The 18,833-nt window shown below is 49.9% G+C and overlaps 1 protein-coding gene across 1 annotated transcript in view; it reads right to left on the reverse strand.

Moving 5' to 3' along the window:
• The window catches only part of ESRRB (estrogen related receptor beta), a 109,727-nt gene that overhangs the window by 52,105 nt on the left and 38,789 nt on the right, over window positions 1-18,833 (reverse strand). Inside the window, 1 exon segment of the mRNA XM_019640426.1 lies at window positions 6,562-6,971. Coding sequence (XP_019495971.1) covers window positions 6,562-6,971 — 410 coding nt within the window.

The following is an 18,833-nucleotide window of genomic DNA, read 5'->3' on the forward strand; positions in this document are numbered from 1 at the left end:
CACCCCCGCCCCAGAAGACAAGCCCTCAAAGGGAGGGGCCTGTGCACCATCCTCAGCTCCCAGCACAATGATTGGGACTCAATACTCAGCCAAGGACTAAACAACAGCTTCATAAGCTCAAATGTAAGGCAGGAGCTTTCCCTACACATTGTCCTTTAGAAAAAGAAGTTGCTTAATATTTGAGTGTCTCACATTAGAGGTGCTAGTCAATCACTTTATATTGGACAATTACCATTTGAGAAGAGCTCAATTAATGCCAGTCACCCAACCGAATCAGTAACAAGGGGCAGAAGGAAATTTTACACAAATATAGTTATTCCTGATGCAATGACCTCACAATCACAAATATTGAGTGTCAAAAGCAGTATAGTACCTGATAGGTTGTGGAAATCATGATTGTAAACCAAGGCAAATAAAAAAATAACTATTCTGACAGTCTAGAATCTGTACTTGTGGCTCAAAATAAAATTTTTAGGGATAACATCACAAACATGCTCATAAAATCTCAAGGAACTGAAATGGAAGTGACAACACTGTGCTTTGAAATACTGTGTTAAATGACTCGAAAAGTGTCCTGAGGGAAGGCAAAAGTTCATGGGAAAAGTTTGATAAACCTGGCTTTACAAAATGTGAGTGGAAAAAGGTTTTCAAAAAATAATATATTGTTTTACATAATGTGACTTAAAATATGCAATATAACAAAAATTAACATATTGTTATAAGTAGACATTTGACTATTTTATCTAGATCCCTAAATATACAGACTGGCTAAACCTCTTTGATTTGTCTTCAGTGGGAAAACGGGGGGTCACTTTGGGGATTGCCTTCTATTCAGATACATTGAGAACTTCCTACATGTCAGGTACTATGGGAGGATGTGGAGTTCAGTGAAAAATCAAGGTATATATAATGCTGTTCCTTAAAAGCTTACAATCTTCTTGGGGAGCCGGACAAGTAATGGCGATAACCAGGCAGTGTGCTCAGTGTTGTTGGCGGGCTGGGAGATTTATAGGAGCGTTAAGCAGGGGCGCTACCTGTGCCAAATGAGAGGAGGACGTTGGAGGAGGCTTCCTGGAGGACGTGCCAGCTAACTTAAGACCTAATGACAAAGGTAGGGACTGCCGGTTGGGAAGGGGAGCAGAGAGAAGACAATGTGCAAAGTGTAGAACTTGAAAGTATGGGACAAGTTCTGGGGACTAGAAAATAGAGCCGTCAGGCTAACCTACAGCACAAAATGGAGAAGGGCACCAGATGAGGCTCCAAGGTCAATGTGCGCCCATCCCAACGGGCACTCTCAGGCATGTTCTAGAGTTTGCTTTTGCCCACAAGCAAGATGGAAGGGTGACATGTTCAGATGTGTGTGGCAAGCACTGAAGAAAACAGACTGGGAAGGGGTGAGCCTGGCCGCTGGGAGACCAGTTTGGAAACTGTTGTAGTCAGTGGTGGCCTACAGGAAAGCAGGAGGAATGGGGAGAAGGCATTGGGTTGGAGAGGGGTGCGGGAGGGAAGCAAAGTAAAGGAAAAACACCATTTCTGGCCTAAACACTGGAGGAGTGATACAGGCACTGAGCTGGAAATACCAGGAGAAATATCTGATAGCAGAGACATAGCTTATGTTTAGGACTTGTTGCATTTGGGGTGCTTCTGGGACATCCACGTGGAAATGTTCATTAGGTGTTAAAGGACTTGGAACTCAGGCAGAAGTTGAGGGCAAGACTGTGGAATTGGGATTCATCCGGGTTTCAGAGGCAAGTGAAGCCAGCAGCAGGAGATGGCAGGCACCTAAGGTGGGTCAAGGACAGAGAAGGAAGGGGAGGGAGAGATGCTGGGAGCTGAAGTTTGAGGGAAGGTATTGGGTTGTCGGAAAAGTCATGATGTATTCTTTCTATGTTTTTTGTTGCAAAAATGTGTCATGACTTTTCTGACAACCCAATATATATAATTTTTTTTTTAAACTGCAGATACTAGAGGCATTGAAATGCTGATGGAAAGGACACTAGAGAGTGAGAAGAAGATAAAAAGAGCTGAGATAATGGGTAGGAGGGTCTCTGGGAAGTAGGGAGGAGATCAATTCAAAGCCTGAGAAGGGGCGAGCCTGGGGGAGGAGACGTCTTCCAGCAGTGAATGGGCAGCTATCAGTGAATGAAAGATACCGCAAACAGCAGGAGAGAGTGGGTAGGATTGGTGGCAAGCAGCCGAGGGAGTTCTAGTTTCTCAGTGGAACAGGAGGAAGGGTCGTTGCTGAGAATAAGAAACTGACAGGGTCAAGGAGTAGGGTTTCAGTTCGCATGTTAAAGGTTTTCACCTCTGTGGGGTCAGTGTCACAGTTCAGAATCTGGCACTCAGCCCTGTGACCCAGAAGCCTGACTGCCAGCCACAGAAAGCGACTCCCTCTCTCAGCCCCCGACTCGCCTCGCTTAAATTCAGGAACCTGATGTATAAGCCCAGAGATGCCAGCTCATTCAAGTACAAGAAGAAGCTGATCAGCCTAGCCAGCAAGTTCACTCCAAGCAGAAGACCTACCTACAGGGGAACTAGATCATACTCAGAAAGATGTTAATCAGATTAACCGAATGTTTAATCCTGTCAGGCAGTCCCCAGGCTGACTCCCTTGTCCTAGGAGTGGCATCTTTACCAAAGCCTACCTTTCATTCTACGCCTCCAGGGCTGATCAATCCTTTTGATGGGTACATTTTTTTTCTTTAGATATGCTAGGAAATTCAATCAGGTTGAGGATTATCTCCTTTGGCTGGTAGCCATTCAGTCCCTTTCTGTCTATCTCTGAGCTCATCTACTCTGGGTGTCACCACAACCCCCAGCACTGACAACACATTCCCTTTTATAGCATAGAACTGGGCAGGCAAAGTTGTAACAAACATTTAACAGTGCACTACTAAGGGTTGACTATAAGCCCCTTGAGGGCAAGGGGACTGCATCTACCTTGTTCCAAGCTGTAGTGCAGGGAAGGGCACATTTTTTCTGTAAAGGGCCAGATAGTAAATGTTATATGCTTTGTGGCTGGAAGGTCTATGTAGCAGCTACTCAGTGCTGTTGTAGGTGTGGCCATGTCCCAATACAACTTGATTTACCTAAGCAGGTGGCCAGCCTGCAGGCTGCACTTTGCCCCCCTCTTCCATCCCTGCCCCCCCATTCCCCACACGTGCTAGCACCTCGCCCAGCCAAGCACGCAGTCGGTCAGTGCTCAATACATATTTGTAGAGAAGGAACAACCGAGGCCTAGCTCCCCCAATCCATCATGACATCCTTGTTTCTGCTATATTTCTTCCCATATTGGTGTAACCACTGAACTGAGCAGACTGAAGTGACCAAAGGTGGGAGGCAGGTGTGAGCTGGCATGATTTTTCAGAGCCTTCCAAGCGGTAACATAGATTTGTGAATAGATCATTTTATGACTAAAAAGGCCTTATATCCAAATTATTGGACTTTTAAAAATGGCCCGAATAGCTTTGTTAATTGGGTTGGTGCTTAGGAAGCTGCCCTGGCTTGGAGCCTAGGTCTGTGCCCGCAGACTCCCAGGCTCTGAGCTTCCTGAGTGCAGGCCCCTCTCCGCCTGCCTCCCCTGCAGTTCCTTACCCAGAGCAGGGACTAAAAACAGGCTCCCTCGGCGCTTAGCTTATCTCTGTGGTTATCCAATTATAGGTCATTTTTTCCCTTTTTATACTTTTCTTTCCCCACCCCCCCAACACAATTTAAATCTTTGTTAAAATAAAACCAAAGAGCTAATAAAATAATCAGAGTAATCCATCAGCCTTAGAATTTACTCTTCCCTCTTCTAGATTAGACACCTGTTTCTGGTTATAAACGTGAAACTCGTCTTGTGAGAAAGAGACAGAGCAGTTCAGTCCTGATTGCACTAAAATGCTGCTGTTTGTCTTTTGATTTCTAGGAAGAGATCATTATCCTATTCGTGGTAGCAAATAATTAAGACTATTTACAAATTCTTCATGCCGAATCATGACCACCTCAGGACATTCTCAGCACCTGGGCCTCTGTTGAGAGTAAAGGACGGTTGCTGAGTTACACCAGCCTCTGCCTTCAGAACATTTGATCCAGAACCCTCCAACTCACTTAAAGATATGGAGAGAAGAAAATATAATTGTCTCCTCAAGAGCCATTTTTCAAAAACTGACCTCAAAGAGTCAATCTTACCAAGACCACTTCCCAATTTGGAAAAGAAAAATGCTATTTCAGTAACTGAAATTGGTTTAAACATCTCATGTTTGTCAAATATCATACGATATTAATTAGATATTGGACTGGAGGTTTCCAACCCTGTCTGAGGCAGGAGACTTAGAACCACCATGCTGGGCTTTTCAAATCTAGAGATCACAGGGCCTCTCCCCTGATCCAGCGGTTCAAAGCTGGCAGGGACCAGACACATTCATTCATTCATTCATTGCTGGAGGCTAGCACATTGCCTGATAGGAAAGTGCTCAATAAATATTTCTGTAGGAAAATGGTATTGTGGCTCCTTCTAGGGAAGATTCAGGGAACCAGAGTCTGGAGTTTTCAGAAAACTTCCTTTTTACTCTTTCACTTTTTTGCACTGTTTGAATTTTTGCCAGGTTTATTTTTTTCAAGAGTTCTGTTAAAAAAAATAAATATTATCTATAGTTAAAATAATTTAAATCCTATTAGGTCACGATAATTAGAGTTTAATTTATATGTCAGTCTCAAAGCTTGCTCTGTACGGTAAAACAAATTATATGTCCATTGTCTTAGTAATCATATGTCTTAAGTGATATTGTAGAAGTGAAAATAAAAATTGTAAACATCTATTTTGCACTTCCTAGGTGCCAGTGAACAGTCTAAGTGCTTGATATATATTAACTCGCTTAATCCTCTTTTGTCAGCCTCCTGTAATGTGAGGTAGGTATATCTTCACAGAAGGTGGGAGAGAAACAGGCCCAGGGCATTCTGCTATAAGGTAATGGATGGAGCTGTCTGACCCAGGAGCCTGGGTGGCTGGCCACTACACCACGCCGACCCAACTAATATGCAGAACTGGAAACATGGCCAGTCCTAATGCCCTCCATTGGTTTAATACATAAATTGTCATCTGAAGAGATCTCAACAAATACATATCTGTTGAATGAATAAACTGAGAACCATCCCACGGAAGTTCATGCTGCCTCTTTCCAAAGGGAAATAGGGGGAGGGACACCCTTCAGAGAGCCAGGCAGGCCCCGGACTAGGGATCTGCTCCAGAGACAGGACAAGTGCCCCTAGGTCTTCTTTAGCCTGCTTTGCAGCGTCTGTTCCAGTGGCATGGCATCAGCTCACCTCAGTTACCGACAAGAGCAGGGCTTTTTGTCTCTCCTATTGCCAGTACCTAGAACAGTGGCTGGCACTTCGTAAGAGCTCCACAGGTACTTGGCTGAATGAATGAAGCAAGTGCTCTACCCATGACCTGCTGCAGTAAGAACCGTTATGCCCGGCTGTCTCTCCAAACTGGGCCTGTGCCTTGAACTTGAAAATACCCCATCATCATCCCCAATTTATCTAGGGGTGACCTTACAGAGGGCACCTTTCAGAGCTCTTGCTCACCTTCCTCAGAATCATTCACTCGAGTACCCACTGAAAGAGGCAGCCACCTCCACCGCCATTGGGACATGACTCAGCTGATATGCAGATGTATTGAAAAAACCCTAGAGAACAGGCCGCACTGGGACCCAAACTGGGGCCAGTGGTCAGGGGAAACAGTCCTTTGCTCTGTCAGCCTGAGTCTTTCACAATGAAGTAGTCATGTTTCACTCATACAATTAAAAAAGATAAAAACAAAGTGCAGGCCGGCCAAGTGGCGCATTGGTTAAGAGCTGGCTTGGGACGTCAGAGGGCCCCGGTTCGGATCCCACATATGAGGGCCAGTGACACTGCCCTCTACAGCTAAGATGCTGAACAACAGCTCGACCTGGAGCTGGGCTGCCGTGAGTCGCCGGCGACGGCATAGGCTGCAGCCCCTGTTGCAGTGGGTTGCCATGGGCTACCACGTGTGGCCAGCAGCCAGCGTGAGTGGCCAGCAGCCACAGTGAGTGGCCGTCCAGAAGCCGGCGACTGATCTGCCTCACCCGGGAAGAGTGAAATGATGGCACCAACTTGGGGCAGTGAAGCAACGTCCTCCACAACTAGACTGAAGAACAAAAGCACAGCAACTTGTCTGTTCCCCTTTCCCCAATTCCCCAGCGCTGTTCCCATCCCCCAATTCCCCAATAAAAATCTTTAAAAAAAAAACCAAAAAACAAAGTGAGAGGCCCTTTGTATGTCAGGAGGTTTGGAATTGCAGGGCAAATAATGCTATTTCCCCCCAAAATCAGCTTTTTGAGGGGCACATATCTGACAGTGTTCCGAGGAACACTCGTAGTGAGGCACTTATGTGGATTTTCTTTGGGTTTTCTGGGGGGGCCATATAGGGAGTGACAGAAAGTGGGGCCTACAGAACCTCTGCTCCCGGCACTGAGGGATCACCCGGTTTCCTGTTGGACCGCAGGCCTTGGCGCCCCCACCTGCACCCATTTCAGGGCCCTGAATGACTCCACGCACCTTGGATGGTCCTCTTGAAGAAGGCCTTGCAGGCCTCGCAGGAGGCCACACCGTAGTGGTAGCCAGAGGCAATGTCCCCACACACGAGGCACAGGCGCTTGGGGATGGCGTTGAGCATGTACTCGCACTTAATGGCCGAGTCCTCCATGATGCCGCTGGCACAGTCCTCGTAGCTCTTGCGACAGGGGGTGCCTCCCAGCCCGGCGCCTGCAAACATGGGCGGTGAGTCCAGACCATTGGCGTGCGCACCCAGGGCCAGGCCAAAGCCGCCGCTGGCGTCAGACGAGCCACTGGGGCTGTGGTGGCTGAGGGCATCGATGCCCGAGGACGGGCTGGACGGCTCCGTCTTGATGAAGGAGCCACAGCTGGAGCTCAGGTGCCGATCGTCTGCGGACATTCTGTTCAGCAGCCTGTGGACACACAGTGCGGGAAGTCAGAGCTGAGGAGGCTGAGGTGTGACGCCGTCCCCAGGAATTAGCTTTGGGCTCCGGGCACCAGGGGCGGGGCAGCTGGGAGGGGCTCTATGCTAAGGCATCGGTGAGATAAAACACTGGTCCAGAAGGTCAATTGGTCATGAAACGGCCCGGCCCAGAGCAAGTTTTCTGGCATTAAACCCCTCCACCTCCCAGAACCTTCTGAGTCCTCAAAGAAAAAACTACTAGCAACAAGCTTCAGATTAGGCACCCAGCCTTTTGCAAATTGCCAGCTCGAGGGTGACAAAAAATGGTAACAATTCAGCCAAAATACTTGGCCAAACTTACTGCACAAGAATAAAACATGATGGCTACACATGAAAGTCCAGGTGTGCCAGGCCCTGGACCAAACACCCTCAGGACAATGATCTGATAACCCAGTTTGTTTGGCCCCACTGGGGCTTCAGGGAAGTCCAAGCTCGGACCTTCCCCCCATGTGCCACCATCACTGAGATTGGGACCCGAGACCCCAAAGCACCCAGTCAGGGCAAGAGGCAGGGCAAAGACCCCAGCCAAATTAGCTACTTCCGGGCTTTGCCTCTGGCCCGGGGCACATCTGCGGAGTGGCTCCAGGCCCCCTCTCTCACTTCCCTCCCCTGAGCAGGCTAGCTTCTGCCCAGACCCTCATCCCCAAAAGGCTGTGCCTCCAAGGCACAACTCTGTACATTCCCCAGCTGTTTCTTAAACTTAAGTTTCAAGCTTTAAGCACCCCTGCCTCACCTGTAGTGTCAGGGAGCATTATCCATGAGGTAGGATCGCTAGGAAGGGTCAACTTCCCCCCAAGGAAAGCCCCTCCTCCCAGAACCATGCTGGGTGGGTGAGAAGGCAGCTGGGTGTGACCTTCCTACATCACAGCTTCCAGGATGAGGGGAGGGGCCTCTCTCCACAGGGGTCAAGGAAAGCAGGGAGACGGAGCTGTGTGTTTAGGGAAGCCCAGCTGCAGCCCATGCTCCAGACCTCTGCGGCCAGCCAGGGTCTGGAGTCAGGAGCTGGTCAGGGTCCATCTGGCCCTGTCCTGGCCCAGCATGTGGCGATAAAGAGGAGGCCAAGGCTTATGCCTGAGGAGCAGCAGGTCAAAGAAAAGAGGGAAAGATCTTGGAGACAGAAAAGGGCTGCAGGGGCTGGCTGTACGGCCCCCTGGGTGGAAAGATGGCTCTGGGCTGGGAGGGAGGGTCTCAGTGCTGGAGGGTCCGCTGGGGGAGCAGCCACAGTCCTATCTCCAAGAAAGAGAGGGGCCGGAGGGGAAACCAAGGCTCAGGGGACGGCTCACCTTGGGTGTCTGAGCCGTGAGGCTGGGGGCAGAGAGTTGGGACAATTGTGGCCTGCTGTCCACTGGAAATGCTGCTCAAAGGGAGCCCCTGTTTTCTGAGCAGCACATTGGGGAAAGGATTGGTCACCACCTGGGGAAGGGGTTGCCTTTTCACCCCCCACAAAGCCTACCCCCCAACACAACCTTGGCCACACATCCACATCACCAAATACAATCTTGTGATGGGGAGAGGCCTTCACAGTCCCTGGTCCCACTAGTGAGTCCGTAGTTAATACACCTCCCAAGGGGGTGCCCCATCCATCTACATTTGAACATTTCCAGGGGGGGGGGGAGTTCAATGCCCCAGAGACAGTTCTAATCACAAACTGGATGCTGGAGATATTAATACAAAGATAAAAGATACATATTAGACTCCTCTCAAGAAGTTTATTATTTACTGGAATGTAGTGTTTGAAGGCTCCCAGGTCTCTTCTGTTCAGAATTGAATCCTCCGAGTTCTTGGAAACACCCTCCGACAAGCTCCAGGTTTTCCTTACATTGATAGCGGGTGCCCCCCGTTGCGGGTTTCCTCTGGATCCTTTTACACCATACTGGCTGATGCCCTGTCATTTTCCTGGGCTCCCCACAGCCACCTGCCTCCCCTCCATCCACCAATGGGTCCCTGGTGTGTCCTCAGGAAAAGCCATTCGTGGGTTGGTCATAGCCCAGGTAGAAAATCTTCCTGAGCAGGCACACACGCAACTTTGGAAAGGTCCCTCCCCACAGCCCCTTGCACAGGGCAGGCAGGGAGAGCTGACCAAGTGCTCTTTCATTTCTAATCCCCTCCTGCCCACTGCCTTAGGCTCTGCAGTTCACAGGAACATCCCAAGCCCATTGTGACAAGCACTGCTGGGGGAGGCAGCTTCCAGAAGCAGCCCTCCATCCTCACCCCTCCCCTAGAGCTTCAGAGATTACGGAGATACACTTGACATAAACAGTAATTGTAGCAACTGCTATTTAGTGAGCCTGTATTATGTGCCGCCAGCTTCAGAGCTGTTCCTTGGAGGTACAACAAGCATGTGCCCTGAGGGAAGAAGTTGGAAGCCCTGCAGCCATTCCCGGTGGAAAGCAGGCCACAATTGTCCCAACTCTCTGCCCCCAGCCTCGTGGCTCAGGCACCCAGGGTGAGCCGTCCCCTGAGCCTTGGTTTCCCTTCCTGCCCCTCTCTTTCTTGGTACAGAAGGGCACAAAGCATCCGGCAGTGGGCTGTGCAGCCAAGACCCACCCTGTCCAGACCCTGCCCGCAGGCCCAGGTCAGCGAGCCTGGGGTTGAGAAGGAAGCAAACTTGACCAACCAGAGCTACCACAGAAAGCTGTGCCAATCTGGTGCTTCAGTCCCAGCTGAGGAGAGAGGGGGTGGGGGTGGGTATCTAATGATTTCATTCCTACAGCTTTCTCATTTCCGCGATCATTATTTTGGCCCCACTAGGATGTCTTTTCCAGGGACAGTCAACCTGTATTTGGGGCACCACTATGTGCTAAGTGCTGGCCAGATAACAAATATGAGAGGCACAGCCCACAATCCCAGAAGCCCTCACAGGAAAAACAGACACTAAACAAGCACACGTGTGCCGTGCTCTACAGAGGGCCAGGTGAATACAACATGGACGGACGGGGGCTCCCTGCTGCGCCTAGCTGGTCTTGCTCCATTCATTCAGCAATGACAACCAAAACCTTCTCCAGACATTGCCAAATGTTCTGGATTGGGGGGGGGGGGGGGGGGAGAGAGAGAGAGTTGAGAACCACTAACTTAGATGTATGAGGGAAGCGGGTGGACATAGGGCACAGGAGCTGAGGGTTGGGCAAATGAAGGATGCAGTTTTGGCACAGAGGAGAGAGATGTCAGAAGGGGTGGAATTGGGAGAAAATAGAGGGGTCAAGAGGGTGATGGTTTTCAGGGGCTGGAGGCTGAGGTAGAGGCAGGAGGAAGGAGCGGGAAAAGAGAAAGGATGAGAGGCTGGGGCAGGAAAGATTTCAGAGGGGGGACCTGGTGCCCGGTCCAGGACAGTGTGGCCGCGGAATGAGGGCGAGGTGGCTGACACTTGTGCTCTGGGGAGGAGAGAGTCAGGTCGAGTCCATCATCCGCGGTGGCTGAGACCCAGTTCCCAACTGGGTTGATGACTATTGACTTTATGGGGAGGGGACAGATGCCACATCTAAGCAGCCTTTGAAAGAGCAGTAGTCAGAGGTCGAAGTCCCTCAGGGCATCATTTTCCCTGTGGTTTGTCTGGGAAGAGGAGTGCAGGCAGAGCTGCCCTGGTTTCCATTTTACCACCACCTGATAAAGCATGGCCTCCCTCCTGCGCCCACTCAGCCATGCCGCTGGCCCTCCTAGTGTCCAGTGTGAGGCCCTGCACCCCAGAGCGGCCTGAACTCCAGGGCAGCCTGGGCTGACTCGGGGGCTCTCTGCTGGACATCGCTCTGCTGGACAACAGAGTGGGTTGAAGATTTGCCTCATGCAGAGACCAACAGAATTTTGGAAGTTCTGAATGAAACCCAGACTGTTGGGTTTCACGGACCTCTAGAGGTAGAGAGATGCCAGGCTACCACCATAAATTTTTAAACCGGAGTCCCAGGGATCTATGTCCCTCAAGGTGGCCTGCTGGTGGAAGGCAGCAGGAGAGAAGCTTGTGGAGGTAAGAGGGGTGGACAGGCCTGATTCGCTGGGTCCTGGCTGGTTTTCCTCTACAGGGTGGAGCCCACCCCACCCCATGCAGAGATCTGGGTCATACCCAGGGGGGCTGCACTCAGAGCCCTCTCCTGCCTGTGTGCTGGGGCCACCCCTGTAGAGCAGAAACCTTACGAGCCTGCACTCTGGCATCAGACGAGCCAGTTCTACCACATAGTATCTGGTGACTTGGAGTAAACAGGTCACCCTCTCTGGGCCTCAGGGTCCTCATCTGTAAAATGGGCTCAATCACAGCATCCCCTTCAAAGGGCTGTTCTGGGTGAACATGAGCTAATGCAGGCAAAACATTTAGAGCGTCCTGGTGCCCAGCAAGCACTCAGGAGACTGTTGGCTGCTTGGTGTGATTCTCCCAGAAAATCCAGGCCTGTGGTTAAACCCAGCAAAACCCTTCCCGCAACCAAGTCCCCAGATCTGGGATTGAGGATAATTCCATAGATACTTGCCATTTACCAGGAGGGAAAGTAGCTGGTTAGGCAAATTAAGTGGCTACATAAGCCTGAAACGGGAATCTACTGTACAGAAGAAAAATGGTTTCTGAATACTTGAGTACACTCTTACGTACATTTCCATAATTAATTGGCTAAACGGGGGCCACCTGAGCTATTCATTGAAGCCAACTCTCAGGCCCTCCTGCAAGGCTGTATTTGTTAGAAACCAGCCCCTCAGGCACCTGAAAGTAACAGTTAAACCTCCTTTAAAAATATTACTAAAGACTGAGGGGCTGCCGGGTGGCTCAGTTGGTTAGAGCGCGTGCTCTGAACAATAAGGTTGCCGGTTCGATTCCCGCATGGGATGGTGGGCTGTGCCCCCTACAACTAGATTGAAAATGGCGACTAAACTTGGAGCTGAGCTGCGCCCTCCACACTTAGATTGTAGGACAACGACTTGACTTGGAGCTGATGGGTCCTGGGCAAAACACACTGTTCCCCAATTAAAAAAAAAAAAAGAAGAATGCAGACTGAGACTTTAATTAAGGGGTAGGATGGTGAGGACCGTGTGGCTAAATGTGAGTCATTGTCAAGGCCCCAGCATTTCTGTCAGGTCTCGGATACATGGGTTCTTACCATGGAAGGGAGGGAAGGTGGAAGGAAGGAAGGGTGGGGAAGGAGGCCAATAATGAACCAAGGATTATAATTAATCAAAGTCTGTGCGTCGGAGGTCCAGTAATTACATTTTTTTTCCCTTAAACTCAGATACTTCTTTAATTCAAATTGATCTTCCCCCCTGAGTAGTCTGAATCACCTATTTTAATAAACGGTGTTTGGTCGTGACTATGTGATTGAAATCTTGCATATGTGTAGCTTTCAACAGTAGATCCATTTTTCTGGACAGACACACCAACACAGCTGGAGTCAGTGAATCGTACGTTCTCAGGGATTCTCCTGCCTGTCCTGGTGGCTTTCAGGTGAGGAACTGAAGCCCCAAGTTGTGTGGCTCAACGTTACTAACTAGAACGCCAGGCTGATCGGAGGTTTAGAGACACAGTGAGTTGGTGACCTACCTGGGAGAATGAGCTGACTCAAGCGGTGGCCCACCTGCAACCCTCCATCGCCACGTGGTCACCACAGCACCATTCTTTCAGTGGTTCGACGTTACCTGGTCTCCTCAGTCATACTTTCCTAACACTCTCTTTTTCTTTCTCCCTTTGGGGGCCCCTCTGGGACCCAGGGCTGCAAAATGACCCAATAGCAAACTGGCTTCAGTGAGAACCTGCCTCCCCCTGTGCACTGGAGCTCACGCGAAAATCTGTAATTAAAAGCATCTTGTCGTTAGAAGGATTAGTCAAAACCAGGCTGATCCCGGACAACTGATTGAAATCTCGTTCCACACAAATTACGGCACGGAAAATAATGATGGGTAATTAGTGCCTTTCAATCGGGGCTTTTTATCCATGATTTTCCAGGCTGCATCCATCATAATGAGAAGAGAGAGGCTGTGTCGAGGGAGGGGGAGATGGCTAGACGCTGAGTGGCTGCCTGAGGACAGCTGGGGGGCCCCACAGTGGACGGCCACTGCTGGCTCACGCCACGGCTTGTGCAAATTAGAAAAAGGGGCATCCCCTCTGGGGAGACCAATTTGAAACTTCAGCCCTCACCTCGGTCCTCTCAGCGGAGTGCCCTTACACAGGACTCAGAGGTACCTGGTGGTGCTTACTTTAGCCCACTGGGCCCGCTCTGAGCTCTGGCCACCACAGAGGGGTGTGTTTGGAGAAAGAACAATAGCACACATTCAGAATATGCCCCAAACACACCTCTAGTGCTCTTTCAATCACTATTGGAGAGCTGACATCTGTGAATTTATCTTAACTCTCCTTGACTCTGTTTTCATTTTCACCCTATACCAAGTACTGATACGGCGTAAGCATCCCACCTATTGTCATGGAACAGATTCGGCAGTTTCCAGATGGCATTTAATCCTCACAATAGCCTTAAAGCTTAGTGGTTGGAGCTGGACTGCCTGAGTTTGAATTCCAGGGCTTTCCCTTGCGCATTAACTTTTTCGCGCCTCATCTGAAAACAGGCATGATAATGATCGTATTCTTCTCACAGGGTGGTCTTGAGGACTAGTGAGCTAATACAGAAAGGAGCTTAGAACAGTGCCTGGTATACAGTAAGTGCTCAATAAATACATGTTAGCAGTTGTTCCTAGCACCCCTTTTTGGTAACGAAGAGATGGCTTCCATTCACTGCCTCTACAAAGTTCAATCCCACAGCAAGCAAGACTGTCTTGTTCCCTCTCTCTTTCCGTCATTCATCCATCCACACATCTACCTCTCCACCCCTTTAATCATGCATCTGCATGCCTCTCCGTGTTCTGGGACTTCCACAGAGAAAGTCCCCTTTCGGCAAACAGGCTTCTCATGCAGACACTACTAGAACCAATTATTAGGACTAACTAGCCTCTCTCCTGGGAGCTGACATCTGACGGCAACATTCTCTCTCTCACTCACACACACACACACACACACACACACACAGAGTTCCTGCAGCACTTGCCACATTCTTACAGACCTCCACCCTACTGGTCCCGCTGATTGACCCAGGGGTGTGCACCGGATCCAAGCTGAGCTAATGAGTCTCTCCCATGAGATCTGTGGTGTCAGGGCTGCCTCTCCAGGGACAGAAGCAGTAAGATAGACAGCTCAAGTGTGGGCAAGGTCAGACTTCACACCAATGTGCAGTGAAGGAGAAGAATGTGAAGGCTGGCAGCAGAGAAGGGTGCCTGCCAGAGTCAGATGCCTGGGAGTGAGACTTAGCTGCTGTTGACAGCTGCTCGCAAGCCCAGTAGCACCTCTGCTCAAGTGATTGAGCAGAGCCTGATTCCCTGACTCCATGCAGCACACAAAGGGGGTTCTGACACTTAACCAAAAGGGCAGCTCACACACCATCTCATTCATTCATTCCTTTCCTCCCTCATTCATTCCACTACCAGTTCTCAAATATCTCCTGTGTGGCAGACATTATTCCAGCCCTGAAGATGGATTGGTGCACAAAGTGGACAGGTTCCTGCCCTCAAGCAGTGACAACACCATATTTCATTGACTCTAAGCTACACCATTTTTTCACATATTAACATCTTGGCCATCAGAATGCATCTTGAATCAATGGCATGCCATGGTCTAATTTAGTTAGTGGTTCCAAAAATAATCATGTCTTTAACAATAGATGATATCATAGAGTCAATGAAATATGATAAATTAGTATAGCTGAGACTGCTATGAGTTCACCAAAAGCAATTTCATTTTGTTCCTAGGCATCAGGAATACTACATCTCCCAGTCTCCCTTTCAGTTAGCTGTGGCCATTGACCAGGTCCTGGCCAATGGAATGTGAGCAAAGTGAGGTAAGCCACACCCCCTCTCTGGCTCATAAAAATCTCCCTCTCCCCATTCTCTCTCTCTCTCTCTCTCTCTCTCTCTCTCTCTCTCTCTCTCTCTCTCTCTCTCTCTCTTTCTCTGTCTTCCCCCACCTGCAGGCCACACAGGATCTGAGCAAAGGTTCCAGAGTCCAGGCAGAGGACCCAGTAGAGGGCCCAATGGCCCTGGGGGATGGCAGAGCCACACATTGGAAGGAGCCTGGGCTTTCACTCGGCTCCTTATGTGATCACACACCTGTGTCTCTTTTGTGGGTGCTGTTGGTGGGCCTCACTGCCACTTCCCCATGTGTGTTCCCACAGGGCAGTATGCAGACCCAGTGAGGGGACAACACTTTCATCCACTGCCTGATCGTGGCAGTGGCTCTTTCTGTGTGGCCTGCTGCACAGCAGGAATGACAAAGGGAGCTTGGGGGGTCCCAGCATCCATTTCTCTTCCTGACTCAGTTTTTCAGTCTTTATGCTAATGGGCAGCCTGAGCAGATGACAAAAAGACACCTTAACTCAGGTGGATAGGTGGGACCTGGCAAGGCAGCCCACTGGGAACCCGCTTCTGACCTTTATAGGGTGATGGTAGAAGGCTTACTCTATGCTGAGCATGGAACTATATGTATTACGTCATCGATTCCTTGAGACAACCTGTTGAGGTAGGTATTATTATTTTCCCCATTTTGCAGATGACAAAACTGAAGTTCAGTTGGGCTAAATATCTTGGCAGGCGTCACACAGCCAGAAAGTGCTGGAGTGAGTTACAAAGCAAAGGGGAATAAGTAACAACACTCCTTGAAACAGTTCAAAACAGCCAGGAGATTCCCATCTCACTCCCGGAAAGCAGGGCTCCTCACTGCAGCTGGGAAGGCCCTCGGGGCCTGGCCCCACCACCGGTGATGCTCTCCCCACCCGCTCTCCCTATGGTCACTTCATGCCAGTCGCACTGGCCTCCGGACAGTTTCTTGACCACACCATCATGCTCCCCACCTTGGGATCTCTGTACACGAGGGCAGGGCCATGTCTGCTTTCTTTTCTGCCGTTCTCTACTGACTAGAACACTTCCAGGCACATGATAATACTCAATAAATTTATCTGAGCATGTGAATGAGGAAGTCTGAGAGTCGGGTGGGTATGAGTCCTCAAGCCCGGCATCCCCTCAGGATGTGACAGTCACAGGCCTGAGCCAAAGGACAGGACCACAGTCACAGTGAGGGTGACAGCCAGTGCTGCAGGAGCAGAGCCCAGAGGCCCGAGGCCAAGACTCCCCACAGAAGGAGCCAAAGGATCAACCTCACCACCAGTTCCCACTGAATTCCACCAATCCTGGTTTAAAGAGTTTACAAATGGTGCATGGATTTTTCTTTCTGTTTTGCTTTTTTGTAAAGCACCCAAAACCATGTACTATGTTTGGAAGCAACTTAGAGAGACTAGAGTCTGAGACCCACTTATCAACAAGTCTGGTTTCGAAATGTTAAAAAACATACTTTAACACAAAATTCAATGTGATTTATGAAAATCTGTGGTAAGTGGGTTTGGAAAAAGCTTGCCTTGACTTCAGAGCCAGAATCTTGACTCTGCTAAGTGAAAAGAGTCCACCACTGCTCCCTGCCCTCTAGAGAGGGGACAGAACAGTGCCCAGGCACAAGGGTTCCAGACTCAGGTCACCTGAGTTCAAATCCTGGCTTTGTCACTTATGGGCTGTGCAGCCAGTCACTTAACCTCTCCACAATCCAGTTTCTTTATCTGCAAAATTCATAATATGAAGTCACCAGACCTCAAAGAATGTTTCTGAGGATTATATGACACCATAAATATAAAGCACCCACAGCAGCACCTGCACATAGTAAGTGCTCAAAAACCATGAGCTGCTAACTATGATTCCTCAGCTCTTTGGGTGTAGGTCCTTCCAGCCCCAGCAACGAGGGTCTGAAAATGTGGGTCTCAGTCATCTCCTCTATAAACTGGATACAAGAAGAAAGTAAGGAAAGGTGGGGACGCAGAGTGGGGGTCACTTCCAGGCTCCTTGGTCCTCCCCTGGGCTGTTGGGGGTGGGGTGCTGGATTCACCGAGCTTGTCCTTGGAAATGCTGTCACTTATCACACTGACTTCTCCAGATGGGGCATTTTGACTATTGATCTGATAAATAAACAGCTTGCTGGCTCGATCAAAATGTTATTTTGCATTTCAATTACTGCTCACTAATGCAACCTTCATCTGGCCAAGATGCTGCTGGCAATGACACCGGCCCTGCCACTGGCTTGAGAGGCCCATCTACCCCGCTGCCAGCACCAGGCAGGGTTAGGGCCCTCCCACCCTGGGAAGTCAGAGCAGGGCTTGGGGACAGAGCTGTTATGGGGAGGTGAGGGAGGGGGATGGGTACAGACCTGGAGGGGCTAGGAAAGGCCCTGGTGGCTGCAGGTATGTCAGGTTGGACACACTCAACCCAGCCAAGCAGCCCCTGGGACCTCAGAGTCTGGCTCAGCAACGACACTTTTTTGTTGAGTGGCCTTGGCTGTATCACTACACTTCTCTGCGTCTCACTTGCTGCATCGGCCAACTGGATCCAAGAAAAACTATTCTACTTCCCTGGGTGGTTGTAAGAACACACAACGAGAAAACAGACGTGAAAGCCCTTGGGAGGAAAAAAGACATAAACGCTGTTATATTATTTGATGGAATAATACTACGACATTTCCTTTCTTGTTGAGCACTTACTATGTGCAATGTGCTTTACACATATAAGCTTTTCTAATCCTCACAATGGCTCTGGATTTTTAGTCCTATTTTACAGATAGGAAAATCAACTGAGGCACAAAGATGTTGTGTAGCATGGGCCACACAGCGTCTCCAGGATGTCGAAGAGTCAAGTCTTGAACTCTAATCCATCTGACACCCACGTCCGGAGGTTTAGCCAATCTGGGGTGTTCCCCCCACACCAAAGGAGAACAAGGATCATCTCTGGAGAAGTGTGGTGACTCCAAACACGGTTACTTCTTCCCTCTCCAGGCCTGACGAGCCTTTAAAGGTGACGGAGGAGAAAAATAGCTTCTGCTCTCCCCCAGGTGGGTCCAGGCTGGGAGGAGGGGCAGAGGCTGCCCACAGGCAGGAGGAGGATGGCAGGTGCCTTAGACCAAATGTGTGTCCCCCCAGAATTCATGTGTTGAAACCTAGGCCCCAGTGTGTTGGTATTAGGAGTGGGGCCTTTGGGAGGTACTCAGGTCATGAGGGTAAAGTCCTCGTGAATGGGATTAGGGCCTTAGGAGGAGGGACCCTAGAGAGCTCCCTCGCCCCTTCTGCCCTGTGGGGACACAGCCGTCAATGAACTAGGAAGCAGGCCCTCATCAGACACTGAATCTGCTTGAGCCTTGATCTTGAACTTCCAGCCTCCAGAACTGTGAGGAATACATTTCTGTTGCTTATAAGCCACCCAGTCTGTGGTATTTTGTGATGACATTCTGAACGCACTAAGACAGCGGGCCTGAGCAGAAACCCTTCTCTGGACCACCTGGGTATGGGGACCAGGGTCCCAAGGCCAGCCACCAGGACCACAAAGACAAGGGGCAGGGGGACACCCATTCTGCTCAGTGAGACACTAGGCTGTTCAGAGTTCTGAAATCTTGGGCACATCTCGGTGACAGGGGACAGGCACTTAGAACCAGAATTGCCAGGGCTATGTCATCTGTCAGCTGTGTGCAGAGGTACAAGGGGTGGAGGTAGCCTGTGGGCCCTAAATGTAGAAAATTCAAAGTGGACGAAGGGAACTCCCACTACCACGGGTGCCTTTTGGAAGGGATTGCCCACCCCTCCAGCCTCTGTGTGCCTCGGTGGAACTGAGGGTAAATTTGGCTGTTTGGCCTAAGTGCTCAAATTGCTTTGTCCTTTGTCCTCATGGTGCACTCGCCTAATGCCTCTCTCTCTCTCTCTCTCTCTCTCTCTCT

Source organism: Hipposideros armiger, unplaced genomic scaffold, assembly GCF_001890085.2.
Source record: "Hipposideros armiger isolate ML-2016 unplaced genomic scaffold, ASM189008v1 scaffold_49, whole genome shotgun sequence".
NCBI lineage: Eukaryota > Metazoa > Chordata > Mammalia > Chiroptera > Hipposideridae > Hipposideros > Hipposideros armiger.